Here is a 17462-nt window from a genome sequence, read left to right on the forward strand (position 1 = left end):
GACCTACGAAGAGGAGGTGGAACCGTGATGAACAGTCTCGTTCTCACTCTCCCGGTTCTAGTAGCTATGAACCTTGTCCTTCAGAGGACGATTTGGATTCCGTGCCCGTGAAGAGGACGAAATCTACGTCCGGAAGTCGAGATAGAGCAGCTGAAGATCCTTCTCCTTCCACCAGTATTCTTCGACAGCCTTCTCCTTCGGAACCGCAAGACCCAGCAGAAGTCGCTAAGTCTTTCATGTCAGTCATGCAGGAACAACTTTTTTCGCTGGTTCAAGCGTTTAGCCGGCCTCACGCCCAGTCCGACAGACGTAAAGACGACTCGTTGCCCATCATGAAGTCAGCTTCTAAGAGGGATCGGAGTTCCTCTCTTAAGGAACCCTTGCGCGTTTCTTCGAAGACTCGACACCGCACTGCTTCCTCTTCTGCTCGGCGCCAGGACGATTCCGCCTCTCACTCTCGGTGCCAGGAGGATACCGCTTCTCTCTCTCGACGCCAGGACGATGCTAGCATGCTTCTCCAGGACGAAGCTTCCTCTCGTCACCAGGACAAAGCTTCCTCTCGTCACCAGGGCGATTTCAGCCCTCTCTCTCGACGCCAGGACTCTTCCGCCTCTCGCTCTCGACGCCAGGACGAGTCTGCCTCTCGCTCTCGGTGCCAGGACGATCCCAGCCTGCTTCTTCGGGATGATACTGCTTCTCGCCGCCAGGACGATAGCAGCTCACGTCGTAAGGACGCCTCCTCCTCTCACCGCCAGGATGCTTCCTCCTCTCACCGCCAGGATGCTTCCTCCTCTCACCGCCAGGACGCTTCCTCTTACCGCATCAAGGACTCTTCTAGCGTTTGGCGCCAGGACGCTTCCACTTCCCGGCGCCAGGACGACACCTACGCTCGGTGCCAGGACGCAAGCGGTTCTTGGGGTCAGGCTGCTTGCAGCCCCCTCCTTCAGGACGAATCCTACGATTTTCCTTTGTCGGATTCTAAGGAGCCTTCTTCTCGAACGAAGGATGTTGTAGAGGTGGATCAGGATCTCGAGGATGTCTCAGATGACGAAGACAAACCTGCTGACGCTGCTGGCGACTACAAGGTTCTCTCTCGCTCCCTCCTTGAACTGTATGGGGAGGAGTTCCAACCTTCTGCCCCGCATTCTCCCCAATCTCAATTTAGCAGGAAGAAGGCCAAGAAACAGTCGGCCTTCATCAAGATGAAGCTTTCTATTTCTGCAAAGAAGGCTCTCGCAAAAATTGATGATTGGATGAAAGAACGGAGGCAAGCAGTTAAGACTTCCTTCTCTTTTCCACCAGCTCGTCTTGCTTCGAAGGCTGGCATGTGGTATGAGACTGGGGAACCTCTGGGTCTGGGAGTGCCTGCATCCTCCCAGGGTGACTTCTCTGGCATCGTGGACTCTGCCAGGAGGCGTGCTCTTAACTCGGCCAAAGTTATGCGGTCGATGTCAGAGCTGGATCATCTTGTCAAAGGGATTTTTAGAGCCTTTGAGGTTTTTAGCTTCCTGGACTGGTCTCTAGGGACTCTGGCCAGGAAGACTGAGCAGATGGAAGGAACATAAGACCTAACGAGCATTATGTCCTGTATGGACAAGACTCTTAGGGATGGGGCTAATGAGTTGGCTTCGCTGTTTTCAGCAGGAATCTTGAAGAAGAGGGCCCTGCTTTGCTCCTTTGCTTTGAGATCTGTGACTGTTGCACAGAAGTCTGAGCTACTTTACACCCCCCTGTCACAACATCTTTTTCCTGAGGCCCTTGTGAGAGACATAACGCTTTCTCTTGTGCGCAAAAGGCCACCCAAGACCTCTTATCTCGTTCAGCTCGTAAGCCCTTGACTGTCGCTCTTTCCACTTTGAAGCAGGAGGAAAGGAAATTCCAGCAGCCCTTTCGAGGCAGGGCTACTTGAAGACCTGACTTTAGAGGAAGAAGGCAAGAATCAGGAGCAAGGACGAACAGAGGTTCGTTCAGAGCTCGCTCCAAGAAGTGAAGTACAAGTCCTCCAGACAACAATAGAGGCAAGACTGTCACGTTTTTGGCAGTCTTGGAAGAGAAGAGGGGTGGACACCTGGTCCCTCTCAGTCATCAAGGAAGGATACAAGATCCCCCTTCTGAAGAAGCCTCCTCTCTCAGAGACTCCTCTAGCCATAGTTGCGCAGTATACAGATCCGAGGAAATGGAAGGTTCTTCTGGATTTGGTCGACCAGATGCTGGACAAGGGAGCGATAGAACCGGTTCTGAATCTATCCTCCCCAGGCTTTTACAATCGCCTGTTTCTGGTTCCAAAGAACTCGGGTGGATGGAGACCCGTCCTGGATGTCAGCTCTCTGAACGTCTTCGTGGAGAAGACGAAGTTCTCCATGGAGACAACTCAGTCTGTGCTTACATCAGTACGTCCAGGGGACTGGATGGTGTCTCTCGATCTGCAGGAGGCGTATTTTCACGTCCCCATCCATCCGACTTCGAGGAAGTACCTGAGATTTGTGATCCAGGGCAAGTGCTTCCAGTTCAGGGCGCTTTGATTCGGTCTCAGCACGGCTCCTCAAGTCTTCACCAGGATAATGGCGAATGTGGCAGGCTGGCTGCATCAAGAGGGGATGAGGGTATCTTTTTACCTGGACGATTGGCTGATACATTCACGATCGAAGGAAAAATGTCTGGAGGACCTTCGAAAGACTTATATGATGGCTCAAGAACTGGGCTTGGTCATCAGCAGGGAGAAATCTCAGACCGAGCCGAATCAGAATATTCTCTATTTGGGGATAGTTCTGAATTCAGTTCTTTTTCGGGCTTCTCCCTCTCAGGAAAGACAGACCAAGTGACTCGAGAAGGTCCGAAGATTCCTGGACAAGAAGAGGTGCTCAGCGAAGGAGTGGATGAGTTTGCTGGGAACTCTCTCCTCACTCGAACAGTTTGTCTCGCTGGGGAGACTCCATCTAAGGCCTCTACAGCACTTTCTGTCAAAGGTGTGGAACAGGAAGACACAGGAAGACTCCTTTTCCTTCCTTATTCCAGCAGAGGTCAAGGATCATCTGATGTGGTGGCTAGATCCAGCTTTGTTAGGGGAAGGGATCTCCCTGTACAAGAAGAACCCAGACCTAGTGTTGTTTTCCGACGTGTCAGAGTCAGGCTGGGGAGCAACACTAGGAAGCAAGGAGGTCTCAGGCTCTTGGGAAGGTCAGTTAGGATGGCACATCAACAACAAGGAGTTGATGGCCATTCTTCTAGGGCTAAAGGCCTTCAAAGACTCGGTGTCAGGGAAGATTGTGGAGGTCAACTCAGACAACACCACAGCTCTAGCGTACATCAGGAAGCAAGAGGGGACTCACTCTCTGTCTCTATTCGACACAGCAAGGGAGCTCCTTCTTTGGTCGAAGAAGAACAAGGTAGATCTGCTGACGAGATTTGTACAAGGACAGAGGAATGTGAGAGCAGACATGCTCAGCAGGAAAGGGCAGGTTCTTCCTACAGAATGGACCCTCAACCAACAGGTCTGTCAGAGTCTCTGGAGGCTGTGGGGGAGACCCTTAATAGATCTTTTTGCCTCCAACCTGAACAAGAGGATCCCCAACTATTGCTCCCTAGTTCCGGACAATGAGGCAGTAGCGGTGGACGCCTATTTGATGGATTGGACGGGGATGGACACATGCCTTTCCCCCGTTCAAGATCATCAATCTGGTTGTCAGGAAGTTTGCCCTCCTCGATTCGGGACGAATGACCCTAGTAGCTCCATTCTGGCCAAGGAGAGAATGGTTTACGGAAGTGGTAGACATGTTGATGGACTTCCCAAGAAGCCTTCCTGCAAGTCCAAAGCTGCTCAAACAACCCCACTTCGAGAGGTATCATCAAAACCCCCTCGCTCTCAAACTGACTGCCTTCAGACTATCGAGAAGCTTGTCAAAGCGAGAGGATTTTCGGCGCAAGCTGCGAAAGCTATCGCCAGAGCGAGGAGGGTCTCTTCACAGAGAAACTACCAATCCCAGTGGGAGACTTTTAGAGCTTGGTGTAGGCAACACAAGGTTTCCTCATCCACTACCTCTGTGAGCCAGATTGCGGATTTTTTATTATACCTTAGACAGGATGCTAAGCTGGCAGTGTCCACAATCAAAGGTTACAAAAGCATGCTTTCACAGTCTGTCGGCATAGAAGCTTAGATTTGTCTAACAATAAGGACGTGCACGACCTCGTGAAGTCTTTTGAGACAACCAAACAGGTTCAGTTAAAGCCCCCTTCTTGGAACCTGGATGTGGTTCTGAAGTTTCTGTGCACCAAGAGATTTGAACCCATCTCCCAAGCTTCTCTTGGAGAGGTAACGAAGAAAACCCTCTTCCTAATGGCCCTAGCCACAGCTAATAGGGTCAGTGAGGTTCATGCGATTGAAAAACCAGTAGGCTTCAATCAGAATGGAGCGGTTTGTGCCTTAAGAATGGATTTCCTCGCCAAGAACGAGAACCCTTCAAAGCCCTGGCCAAGGACTTTTGAGGTCCCTAACCTCACTAATCTAGTGGGGCAAGAGCAAGAGAGGCTCCTTTGTTCAGTTAGAGCCCTTAAAGCTTACTTGTCTCGCACTAAGAATGTGAGAGGCTCTGCTAGCTCCTTATGATGCTCGGTGAAAGATCCGCAAAAGCCCCTTTCAAAGAACGCTTTGTCTTTTTTCCTGAGGGAAGTTATAAGAGAAGCGCACCTCTTGTGTGAGGAAGAGCACTTCGGCCTTTTAAAGGTGCAAGCTCACGAAGTGAGAGCCATTGTTACTTTGCTTGCTTATCGCAAGAACATGTCGGTCAGGCAAATTATGGATGCAACGTTCTGGAGAAGCAACTCTGTGTTCGCCTCTCATTACCTCAGAGAGGTGAGAGTGGATTATGAGAAGTGCTATACCTTGGGCCCATACGTAGCTACGGCTTCTGTATTAGGCAAAGGAGTTACTACCTCCCCTCAACCTTAGTTTTTGTATACCTGTGTGCGGGTTGGTGTTTTTATTGGTTGTCTGAGGACGTCAACTTGTGGTACAGTCACCTCAGTCTAGATAGATAATTTATATCTATTCTGCAAGGTTAGGTGGTTAGTTTTAGTACGGTTGCAGTTTTTAATATAAGGGTCGAAGGTAGTTCTGAAGTCTAGTCAGATTGTTGGTCTTACCCCGTTGACAGACTCGATTGAGTTGTTTCAGCATGACAGGTCCACTCCTGGTTGACATCCCTAAGGGAAAGCGGTAAGGAATCAAGGTGTTTTTTCTCCTACAACTTTTTGTTGTTTCCCCAACTGTGTTTACTGTCTCTCACCCTCCTCCAAGTGTGTGAATCAGCTATATATATATAACTGCCAGGTAAGTTCTATTCATAAAAAAGGGATTTTGACGAAGGAAAAATCTATTTCTGGGGAGAGACCTGTGGCGCCCGGTGAAAAGTCCTTCTTGTATATCTTTTCTGATAAAACCTTCCAATTATACCAGAGAAAGATAAAAGCATGGAATGCTGAGGTTACAACCCTCGCGCGAGCACCTTTTGGGTGTCGTGTATAAAGCAAAGGCGCGTGAAATCCACTATTCACAGGTTGTCTTCCATTTAGTTAATTCCTTCGTCAAAGGGATGGGCCGATACAAAGGCCCTAGACAAACCCCCAGCGCCACACCACCCACGCCACGCCGCGAGCGCCACCTGAACCACATCCTTCTTTTTGGAATACAAAGTGTTGAATTGTTTTGTTGTGCTCTTGTTTGGGAATTCATCTTTGTCTGCCCGTTTAGTACTCTGTCACTTAGGTTCTTGGTTAAGTCCCTGGCCTTATGCCTTTAGAACCGTTATTATTTTTATTTTTATTTTTTTTGTGTATTTATGCTCATGGTACTTTTTGCTAGTAAGTCCAGCCTACGAACGAGATAGCGATTTAGCTTTGTATTTGTTTAGTACCCGCCCCTCCGAGGCGTTCGTCACTCGACTGTGCTATTTATTTTAAGTTTTAGCAGTTGCTATTCTTCCATCGTAGTGTTTTATGGATGTACAGGTTTATTTTATACGTTTATAATAGTGTTGTGTGTTTTTTAGTCCTGTTTTTGTGTTTAAGAGAGCGAGAGCTTGGGGTCCCCGTTTTCTGTTCGCAGTCACGAGTTACCCCTTTCTCTCGTTTTCTTTCTTAGCTCCGGTGGGGGAGCGGATTTCCCGTTTTCCATTTTGTGCGTTCAGCGGGTTCTCCCTCCCTCACCTCTCCCCCTCTGGGTGGATGATAACTTACGAGTTATTTATTTTTCGTGACTTTTCAATTGTTAGCGTTATTTTGGTCCGAGTTTTTATGATAAAACAAAGTTTTATGAATACTTACCTGGCAGTTATATATATATTCTAAGGCCCACCCACCTCCCCTTAGGAGACAGGTCGGGCATAGATGATCTGAAGAACGGAAAACGGGAATGATTCCAAGTACCACCCTGTAAGTGTTGTTAACCACCTAACCGCACAACCACCACAAGGCAGTTGCTGCGATTTTTGAAAAATTCTGCCGGAAGTCAGAGACTAGAGACTAGATATATATATATATATATATATACAGTGAACCCTCGTTTATCGCGGTAGATAGGTTCCAGACCCTGCCGCGATAGGTGAAAATCCGCGAAGTAGTGACGCCATATTTACCTATTTATTTAACATGTATATTCAGACTTTTAAAACCTTCCCTTGTACGTAGTACTGTTAACAAACTACCCTTTAATGTACAGAACACTTAATGCATGTACTAATGTACCCTAAACTAAAACAGGCACAAATATTAAAGGAGACTTTATATCATGCGTTTCCTAAACACGCCAAAAAGCACGATAAAAAATGGCAATCAATGTTTTGTTTACGTTTATCTCTGATTATAATGAAGAAACAAACGCATTTACACATCTGTGTATAGGTTAGTTTTTGCATCGATTATATTGATTATTCAGTACAGTATGTTGATTTGGTTATTACTAATGTTTTACTTAATTTTTCTTAGGACTTCCAAATGAAATGTTTTTCTTTATGACGCCGCCTGAAACGACGGCGTCATAAAGTACGCTCAGTAAACAAACTAAGGAATTTAACGCGCATGATGAAAGTGATAAATAATGATATTACAGTAAAAGCTTTTATAAAATATGTTATTACAAATATTATTTACCGTATCTATATAAAATCATACATATGTAGCAAAGCAGGAAAACAATCTACGAGAGAGAGAGAGAGAGAGAGAGAGAGAGAGAGAGAGAGAGAGAGAGAGTTGTTTTACATACGTAAATGTAAATTTTAAACAAAAAAATAGCCCCATTTCATATAAAATAGATTACAAATATTTTACTTTATCATATTACAGTAGTCTGTATAATACTGTAAAGTTCAGTACAGTATGTTGTTGTTATAGTCGTGGCGATGAAATTCTCACAAAACAAAAACACGCCATTTGATTACAACAGCTGATTCATTCTCTCTCTCTCTCTCTCTCTCTCTCTCTCTCTCTCTCTCTCTCTCTCTCTCTCTCTCTCTCTCTCTCTCTCTTCGTGTTATACAATACTTACATTTAGATGAAGAAACTAAAATTAGTTTTCTTAGTGTCAATTAAATACGAATCGAAAAAATTAGGCCGAGTCTACATCCATTTCAATCATAGCTAAAAATACGGCATCCGATTTCATCAGCTAACCACTATTTTTTGGGAAATATCATTTTATTCTAGAAAATTGCCACTCTTTAAATAGTTAATTGCACATTAAGAAAGCGTGTACTTTTGTTTTTAAATTTCGGGTGTGTTTTAAAAATCGAGTATTGTTGACTTCTTTTTGTTTTACTTTTGGCTGTGATTAGATCAGCTGTCATCTAGCTGCCGCTCTTGAGTGTGTACGAATACACTAACAAAGTATCGTTTATACCATTTCTTAACTTATTCAAACCGTCTACAGTATACAGTTGATATTACATAAGCACCAATGTGTTATAACCTATCAAATTTTTTCGTTTATTACATTTAAACCCCCCTCTATCTCCCTCTCTCTCTCTCTCTCTCTCTCTCTCTCTCTCTCTCTCTCTCTCTCTCTCTCTCTACCTCTCTCTCTACCTCTCTCTACCTCTACCTCTCTCTCTCTCTGTGGGCTACTTTTCACTACCTCTCATTCCTTACCTCTCTCTATCTCTCTAACAAATGATATCTTTGTTGCTCCTCAAAGTTTCATTTATATTGAAAATCAATCATGATTCAATTTTCCTTACTTTCTCCAATCTCGCACCATCGGTCACATCGCGGTATTTTCGATATTTCCGGAAAATCCGCGATATATGTACAGTATATACATGGGTTATGAAAAAAATCCGCGAAGTGGTGAATCCGCGATGGTCGAACCGCGAAGTAGCGAGGGTTCACTGTATATATATATATATATATATATATTATATATATATATATATATATATATACTGTATATATATATATATATATATATATATATATATATATATATATATATATATATATATATATATATATATATATATGTATATATATATATATATATATATATTATATATATATATATATATATAATTGCCAGGTAAGTATTTATAAAACTTTGTTTTTATATCATAAAAACTCCATTTTTCATGGTAGGGAGGTCTCGGTCTCCCGTTACGTTAACCCTTTGGGATCTCGCAATCCTGGTTATGCTGAGCCCTCGGGCTCTCGTGCCTCTCGTCACGCTGAGCCTTTGGGCTCTCATGACAGGGAAACCTCTGTTTCCCGTTGCGCTGATCCTTTGGGGTCTTGCAACACTGGTTACGCTGAGCCTTCAGGTTCTCGTAGCTGGGAGTCCTCTCCTCGTCGCGCAAATCCTATGGGTTCGAGCGGTCGTGCTGAGCCTATCGGTTCTTGTGACCCTCGTCATGCTGAGTTTTACTCTCATGTTAGAGAGTCTTCGGACTCTCATCGTGGGGAGCCTTCAGGCTCACGCAACTCGAGTTACGCTGAACCTTCGGGATCTCGCAGCCCTCATCCGGGTGGTGCCCATCCTCCTACAGGATTTGGTGACGAGGTACCGCGGATTCCTATGGGTCGCGCGACCTGGAGTTGTGCTCCACGGAAGTGTTACGATCTTAAAATTGTTACAGGTTCTTTTAATAAGTGAAATAAATGTTTCCAACAACACTGATTGAAATATGGGAAATGAATATAAAAAGAAACACACGAAAAAACACAACACGTTTATTCACAAACTTACAAAGAAAACTAGCGTTACTTCTTCGGTTACTTCAACTGACAAACCAAATCAATCAAAACATCAACAGAAAAGGGGAACAGTCAGTAAGGCAGAAATACTTAAGGAATAGTTTTCTGCAGCTGCTGAGACGATAGTGGTACGGAGACTTCAGGCTTGAGAACGTTGCAGAAGGGCGGCTGAAGTTCAGATGAAACTGGCACGATGACCGGATTCGAAGACGTCACAAAAAGGGTGGGATCAATAAGGGACATCAGAGGTCTTCATCCAAGAATTCGAGGATACTGTTGAAGTAAGGCTTGAGAACGTTACAGAAGGGCGGCTGAAGTTCAGATGAAACTGGCACGATGACCGGATTCGAAGACGTCACAAAAAGGGTGGCATCAAAAAGGGACATCTGAGGTCTTCTTCCAAGAATTTGATGATAGTGGTGAACTAAGGCAGGCTGCAGGCAGTGTTGGCTACTTCTTATCACAAGCAGTGAGGGCTGGTTGCTTCAATATATCTCTTCTTCTCGGCTATGGCAGGATCTTTTGGAGATAGGCTTTTGTTGTCTGAAGGGAAGGTTAGAATCTGGCTCTATTAGACTTCTGGTCTTCCATGTTTCTTATCTTGCTAGGACTTGGATCTTATCTGCTTTGGACATAGTTCCTCTCTTGTCGTATGTCCTGTCCTATCTCTCTTGGACAATCTCTTCTTGAAGTTTATATACCCATGTATGGGCAGAGTTAATTACAGTGGGCAGTGGTCATCTCCATAGAAGGCGTTCTTAACAATTCTGCATCTCTATTGGCTTTCTCAAAACTCCCTCTTCGATCACGCCATGGAAGCTTCTGGAAGAAATTTCTGATGCAATCTGGACCACGTGTTAAGTCGTAACAAAAGGGCAGCACTTGTCCTTCTATGATGACATATATCCTAAACAAGGATTTCTCTCAGGCTCGGTTTCTCAAAATATGCTGACTCCACTAATTAAGACGATGACAGCTTGGTCAAAATAGGACAGTTCCCTTATCACGACAGGCGCTCTCGGTGAGGCTTGGTTTACTTTCAAAATGCTGGCGATAGTTGAGTGATGACAGATTTTAATAAACAGGGCCGTTGTCGAATCACATCTTGCCTTGCTGCTCAGACTTTGGGAATAGATATTTTTGTCTTTTAAACATCTTTTAAACATCAGACTTACCCGGTGGTTATATATATAGCTTTAGTCCCTGACGTCCGGCAGAAATTCAAAACTCGCGGCAATCGCAGATTGAGTACCCAGGTGTACCACCAGCGCGCCCTCTCGCGAGGTACCTGTAACCATTCCATGATTCCTCAGATCTTCCCTGCCGCCATTGCCGGTGACATTGTTGGATATTTACTCGTTATTTAACCTGGACTTTTGCAGTTATCTTTGGTGATGTACTACTAATTTGGTTATTGGCTTTCGCATGTTTGGATTTGCTTTGGATTTTCTTGAACCTTTATTGATTTTGATTATTTTGACCCTTGCTTGTTTTGATCTCTCTTTTTGAATATTCAAAATGGCTGACCCTTCTCCCGCTTATAGAAAGTGTGTGAAAGGTTGTAAGACCTGGCTTCCTAAAGCCTCTATTGATCCCGACTCAATTTGTGTTAAATGTAGGAGTAAAGTATGTGACTTGGGGGATCGGTGTGACAAATGTGTTTTGTTGTCTGAGAGGAGTGGCTGGAATTTGACCGCTTCACTCGTAAACTTCAGAGAGACAGAATTAGACGAAGTTCTTCTCGTTCTAGAGAATTTTCCTCTTCCCGTATCATTGAACATCCTTCCCCTGTAGTGGAAGTTTCAGATCCCACTACTGTTACCGCTGAGCCTACGCTAAAGAACATGATGGTCGCTATTCAAGCCCTGGGCGTTAGGGTTGAATCGCTTGCTGCGGACAGGAACCAACTCGTGTCCGATGTTGATCAATCAAAAAGTGTCAGTGCGAAAAGTGTCAGTGCAAAAAGTGCGGTTAATGTGTTTAGTGCAGTGGAGGGTGGGTCTGCTCGGACCTGTTGTTCACCTAGCCTTAGACCTCTTCCAAGCTCCCCAACACCTGGGAGAAGGAATGTCGATCGGCGAAAGGGAACGAGAGGCGTTATCGCTCGAGCAGATGTCCCCTCAAGCGTACCTGTTGACGCTTCACGGGAGGTTAAAGTGTTTACTTCATCTTCGGATGACGCTGCACCCAGCCGGGGCTGGCGTCAAGCTTCCAGACCTCTTAAGAGGAAGATGGATGCAAGCGTCTGGTTGTAGCCAATGGAGCAGTCCGGAGCGTTTTCCTTCTTCTGAGGAAGGTTCTCCTGCTAAACGTCCTGTTAGGATGTCGGATTCTGACAAACGTCAAGTCCAGCCTGTTGCAGATCAAGTTCCTGAGTCTGGCATCACTTCGGTTCATGCTCCGCCGCCACCGTCAGACTGGTTGTCGTCTTCCGGACACTCTGCATGTTACATGAGCGACGAAGAAGGCGAGTTTGTGGTTGAAGTAACTTCTCTTGCTTTACCACAAGTTGACCCAAATTGGAGTATGCTGCAAGATATGCAGCAGTAACTCTCTTCCTTTATGCAAACGTATCAACCTGCGGACAACAAGAGAGTGGCTCGCCAAGATCCCGAGCGTCGGGAAACTTCGCAACTTGACGCTAAGCGTCGTAAGGCGGTTAGTCAAGAGGCGCTTGACAACGGACAGCTTTCCAAGCGTCAAGCAATTAAACATGGCGCTGAACGACGTAATAAGGTTTTTGTGAAACGTCGAGAGACTGATCCACTTGACACCAAACGTCAAGCGTCCAGGCGTGACGCCGAGCTTCAACCGACCAAACGTGACGTCGATCGACAAGCAGCTAAATGTGGCGCCGAGTGACGTGACGTCGAGCGGCAAGCACGTGACGTCGAGCGTCAAGTAGAACGTGACGCCAAGCGTCAAGCAGTCGGACGTGACGCCGAGCGTAAGAGCCTCGGACGTCGTGATGACACCGGTCGTACCGAGCGTCAAGATTGCGGACGCCTTACTTCCGATCGTAATGATCGCGAGCGACTTCTTTCTGAGCGTCGAGCGTTGAATCAACGTGACGCCAGACGTGATGACCCTGCACCTGTGGATGACAGAAGTCAGGCCCGTAAGGAGTTACCTCTTGTTCTGCAAGACGTCTCTACTTCAGTTAGAGTTTTATCGGAGGAAGAGATTTGATCACCTTTCCCCGGCTGAGCTTTTAGAAGAATTCTTGGAGGGAGAAGAGCCTAAGACCCTTCATCATTCAGTTGATCTTAAGAGAATTATGAAAGATTTTACGGAAGAGTTTCCAGATCATTTTGTTCCTGTTGCTCCACGTTTCCCCCCTTCGGAGTTTACCCTAGGGAAGGCAGCGAAGGAATCTCTTTTCATTAAGATGGTTATTTCTCGATCATTGAATTGACCTTTAAGGATGTTGGGAGACTGGATGCAGTCCAAATAAGACCAAGGCAAGATTGCCTTCTCTTTTCCTCCAGCTATATTAGCCTCCAGGTCAAGCGTGTGGTACGAGACGGGAGAAGTTCTCGGCTCGGGAGTTCCTGCCTCTGCCCAGGGAGACTTTTCAAGCCTAGTAGACTCTCCTCGTCGGTCGGCCATGAGAAGGACAAAGATTCTATGATCTACTTCTGAACTCGATCATCTTCTCTAAGGCGTCTTCAGAGCCTTCGAGGTTTTCAACTTTCTGGATTGGACTCTGGGAGCCTTGGGGAAGAAAGTTTCAACCTTTAAGGATACTGACAATGATAGTATTATCCACATCATGTCATGTATGGATAAAGCCGTTAGACACGGCTCTAATGAGTTGGCAGCCCTATTCTCGGCTGGGGTTCTTAAGAAAAGAGCACAAATGTGTTCTTTTCTTTCCATGGGGGTCACACCCTTTCAGAAGTCTGAGTTGCTGTATGCACCTCTTTCTCCCTCTCTGTTTCCTCAGGAGTTAGTGAGAGAGGTTGCTTCTGCTTTGACCCAGAAGGCCACTCAAAATTTAGTCTCAAAGACAGCAAGGAAGGTCTTACCGACATCCTTTACTAGCCGCAAACCGAAAGAAAAAACCCCATTCCCTCAGTTTTCACAGCCTTTTCGAGGGAAGTCCGTCAGTAGGGGTAGTTCCAGACCCGACGGAAGGAGAGCAAGGAGGAGAGGATCCAGACCTGGGCGAAGCTGAGTCTGACTGCTTTCGCCTTCAGACAGCAGTAGGAGCCAGACTGAACAACTTCTGGCGAGGTTGGGAGGAAAGGGGAGCAGACCCTTGGTCCTTTCTTTTACTGAAGGATGGATACAAGATTCCTTTCATAAGGAAACCTCCTTTAGTTTTAGATCTGATAGATCTCTCTCCCAGATACAGAGAGGAGTCAAAGAGGCAGGCCATGCATCTCCAAATGTCTCTCTTGTTGGAGAAGGCAGTAGAGAGGGTACGAGACTTGCGGTCACCAGCGTTCTACAACCGCCTATTCCTGGTTCCCAAGAACTCGGGGGGGATGGAGACCAGTCCTGGATGTAAGTGCCCTCAACGCCTTCGTTCAGAAGACAAAGTTCTCCATGGAGACATCAAAGACTGTGCTAGCAGCAGTAAGAAAGGGCGACTGGATGGTCTCTTTAGACCTCCAGGACGCTTACTTTCATATCCCCATTCATCCGAGTTTCAAGCGTTACCTGAGGTTCGTTTACAGGAAGGAAGTCTTCCAGTTTCGGGCCTTGTGTTTCGGCCTCAGCACCGCTCCTCTAATATTCACAAAGCTTATGCTAAATGTAGCGAGCATACTGTACTCAAGAGGCATCAGAGCCTCCCTGTATCTGGATGACTGGCTACTCAGAGCTCATTCCTTCAATCGCTGTCTGAAGAATCTGCAAATGACATTGAGATTGTCAGAAGAACTGGGTCTTCTTGTAAACACAGAAACGTCCCAACTGATTCCATCCCAGAAGATCCTTTATTTGGGGATGGAAATTCAGAGTCTAGCTTTTCGGGCTTTTCCGTCACCCTCAAGTATGGAACAAGCCCTCCTGAAACTTCGTATTTTTCTAGAGAAAAAGAAAATGTTCTGTGAGAGAGTGGATGAGTCTGCTGGGAACCCTCTCCTCGCTGGAGCAGTTTGTTTCCCTGAGAAGACTGAATCTCCGTCCTCTTCAATTCCACCTCAATCATCATTGGGACAAGGAAAAAAGCCTAGAGACGGAAAGCATTCCCCTTACGGAACCAGTAAGAAGTTGCCTCCAGTGGTGGAATGATCCGGGCAAACTTCAGGAAGGTCTCTCACTGGAACAAAGGAGCCCAGACCTTGCGTTGTGTTCCGACCCTTCGGACTCTGGGTGGGGAGCAACACTGGGCAAGTTGGAGATCTCGGGTCTGTGGACAAGAGATCAGGAGAGCGGACATAATGAGACAGAGAATCATTGAAGTCGGCTTCCTTATCAGGTACGAACCCTTAAGCTTGTTTATTAACTCTTAAGTAAAATTCCAACAATGTTGGCTGTCTCTGACCCTCCACCAAGGGTGTCAATCAGCTATATATATAACCACTGGGTAAGTCTGATGTTTAAAAATTATATTTTCATAATAGAATAAATTTTTGAACATACCCGGTGGTTATATATAATTTAATTCCCCCCTCCTCCCTCTAGAGACCTATGGGCATGGAAGATCTGAGGAATCATGGAATGGTTCCAGGTACCTCGCGAGAGGGCACGCTGGTGGTACACCTGGCTACTCAATCTGCGATTGCCGCGAGTTTTGAATTTCTGCCGGATGTCAGGGACCAAAGCTATATATATAACCACCGGGTAAGTATGTTCAAAAATGTATTTGTTCCGTAACCGAAATACAAACCATGCTATTTACATAGGGTTTACTTTCGGCGTAGCTGAAATGACGAGCCATTAGATTTTAACGAGGGTATATTACCCCCGCGCTAGTTAGCAGGGGGGTAGGGGAGTGGTAGCTAGCTACCCCTCCCCCCTCACACACCGGTGAACTGCTTCACTTCACTTTTGGCTCGGACAATGAACAGACGTCTCTGTTCCGTCCTCGCATGGCAGCCATTAATGCTTTGTCTTACTAATTACTTACTTTTCTTATACTTAATATATATATGTAAACATTCTTATGTTTATGTATATATTTGAGTATAGAAAGACAGTAAGTTTCCTTTTCAGTGTTTGTGCTGTGTGTGTGTGTAGGAAGTTCACTCATTGTACGACGACAACTCCGTGTGGTCTCAGGCCACTACGGTGACTTTTCATGGGTCGCGATCTCTCCCTTGGTCCTTCGGTCCCCCTTCGGCGGGCGCCGTGGGGAATCGTCATCGCTGGACTCTACTTACTGATATGTTTCTCCGCTGTTCCTCCTTCCCTACGGGGAACTTGATAATATATCACAGAGAGAGAGAGAGAGAGAGAGGAGAGAGAGAGAGAGAGAGAGAGAGAGAGAGAGAGAGAGAGAGAGAGAGACCAGTCTACCTGGCCGAACAGGCCTTTTTCTGTGGTGGGTGTTGTGGGAGGGGTTTTATGCTGTCTCCGCAAGGAGAAACTCTGCTCCGGTTTAGCTGGACTCGGGTTTGTATGGCTAAGAAAAATACAAATTACTTAAAAAAAATTTTATACTGTATTATTTATAACCACAAAATCAAGTCCCACCTGTTGGTGGAATAGGGTCTCAATTGTTTTGAGATTTTTTTTTAGCCAAATCTTAAGTAACATAGAAATGAATTTATAGGGTATTGAAAATTTAGCAAAGCATAGCCCTCTGAATGTCCATTGAAACTGTCTCCTATTTTACAGAACTCCACAAACAATCAAGCCTGTGTCACCTTCAACTTCATTTTCAAATTTTTCTCTCTTAGATGATGATGACTTTGAAGACTTTTGTGATTTTGAATCTGAAGATATAAAGACTGGTGAGTTTACTTGTTTTTTCCATAGTGTGCCATTTTTTACTTGATTGCTTGATGTATTGGTAGTGTAAATTGACACCAAAAAAATTATTGCTTGATCTTGCCTGAGTGTCTTTCGTAACATAACTTTTTCACGTAATGAGTCATGTTTTACGTGTAAATTGCCTAATTCGTTCCAAGCCCTACGAAAAAACCACATTAAATTTTATAATAAAGGTAAAACCAGAATGAAAGAGCCTAATACATTTGAATCATCCGATATACCTAACCTAACCGTTAATTTTTAAATGAAGTACTGTATATTAGAACATAATGCAATACTGTACACATACATATACCAAGGCACTTCCCCCAATTTTGGGGGGTAGCCGACATCAACAAATGAAACAAAACAAAAAGGGGACCTCTACTCTCTACGTTCCTCCCAGCCTGACAAGGGACTCAACTGAGTTCAGCTGGTACTGCTAGGGTGCCACAGCCCACCCTCCCCCGTTATGCACCACAGATGAAGCTTCATAATGCTGAATCCCCTACTGCTGCTACCTCCGCGGTCAATAAGTAATGAAAAATATTACAGTACTACGAAAATTGATACGAAGATGTGGAACCTTATCTTTCGAGTGAGGCAATATCTGAAAGCAAAATTGTCAGCAAAGGAGGAGGGCATATAGCAGAAAACATTAAAAAAATCGCAGAAACATTAGCACTTAACTTTTCGAATTATATAACAAATGGCAGAAAACATCAACACATAATTATATTGATTTTTTTCTTTTCTAATTTTTTTATCCTTTTTTCACTTTACATTTTGCACTTTCTAAATTTCATCAGTTTCTTCTTCACTTCCATTCTTGTTTTTTTTCAGATCACCTTGACCTTCACCTTGACTCCTTAAGAAATAACAATCCAAATAAGCTTGTTTTGGCTTACTTTTTAAAATGTTTCTGAAATGACTCAGGCAAATGTCATTAAACTGCACAAGCAGGCAACTTGTGTGAACCTTTTTGGGGTATTTCTTTTCTGTGAAGTCTGCCACTTTATGATACGAAGATAACATTTCCTTAATTTCTGCCATTGTCATACTTGTATGTGTGTCCTTCTAATCGTCGCCAGAGAACTGTTCCTGAACGATGTTCAGCTCGGTGTCCGTCGTAAGTTTCTCTTGGTGTTCCTTGAGAAGTTCATTAATATCATCTTCATCGACGACCAGCCCAAGTGAAACGATTTCCTCAACCTCAGGTTGCAGAAAAGGTTCAGGATTGTTAACCGTTAAAGGCTTCCCTTTCAGCTAGGCCTACCCTGAATCCCTCGAAGTCTTGTGCAGGA

General features: G+C 45.0%; 1 protein-coding gene across 1 annotated transcript in view; it reads left to right on the plus strand.

Annotated features, from left to right (window-relative positions):
* The window catches only part of LOC137640061 (recQ-like DNA helicase Blm), a 394741-nt gene that overhangs the window by 28526 nt on the left and 348753 nt on the right, over nt 1-17462 (plus strand). Inside the window, exon 3 of the mRNA XM_068372487.1 lies at nt 16024-16139. Within this exon, the coding sequence (XP_068228588.1) occupies nt 16024-16139 (116 nt within the window). The remainder of the gene's footprint in view (nt 1-16023; nt 16140-17462) is intronic.

Source organism: Palaemon carinicauda, chromosome 4 (assembly GCF_036898095.1).
Source record: "Palaemon carinicauda isolate YSFRI2023 chromosome 4, ASM3689809v2, whole genome shotgun sequence".
NCBI lineage: Eukaryota > Metazoa > Arthropoda > Malacostraca > Decapoda > Palaemonidae > Palaemon > Palaemon carinicauda.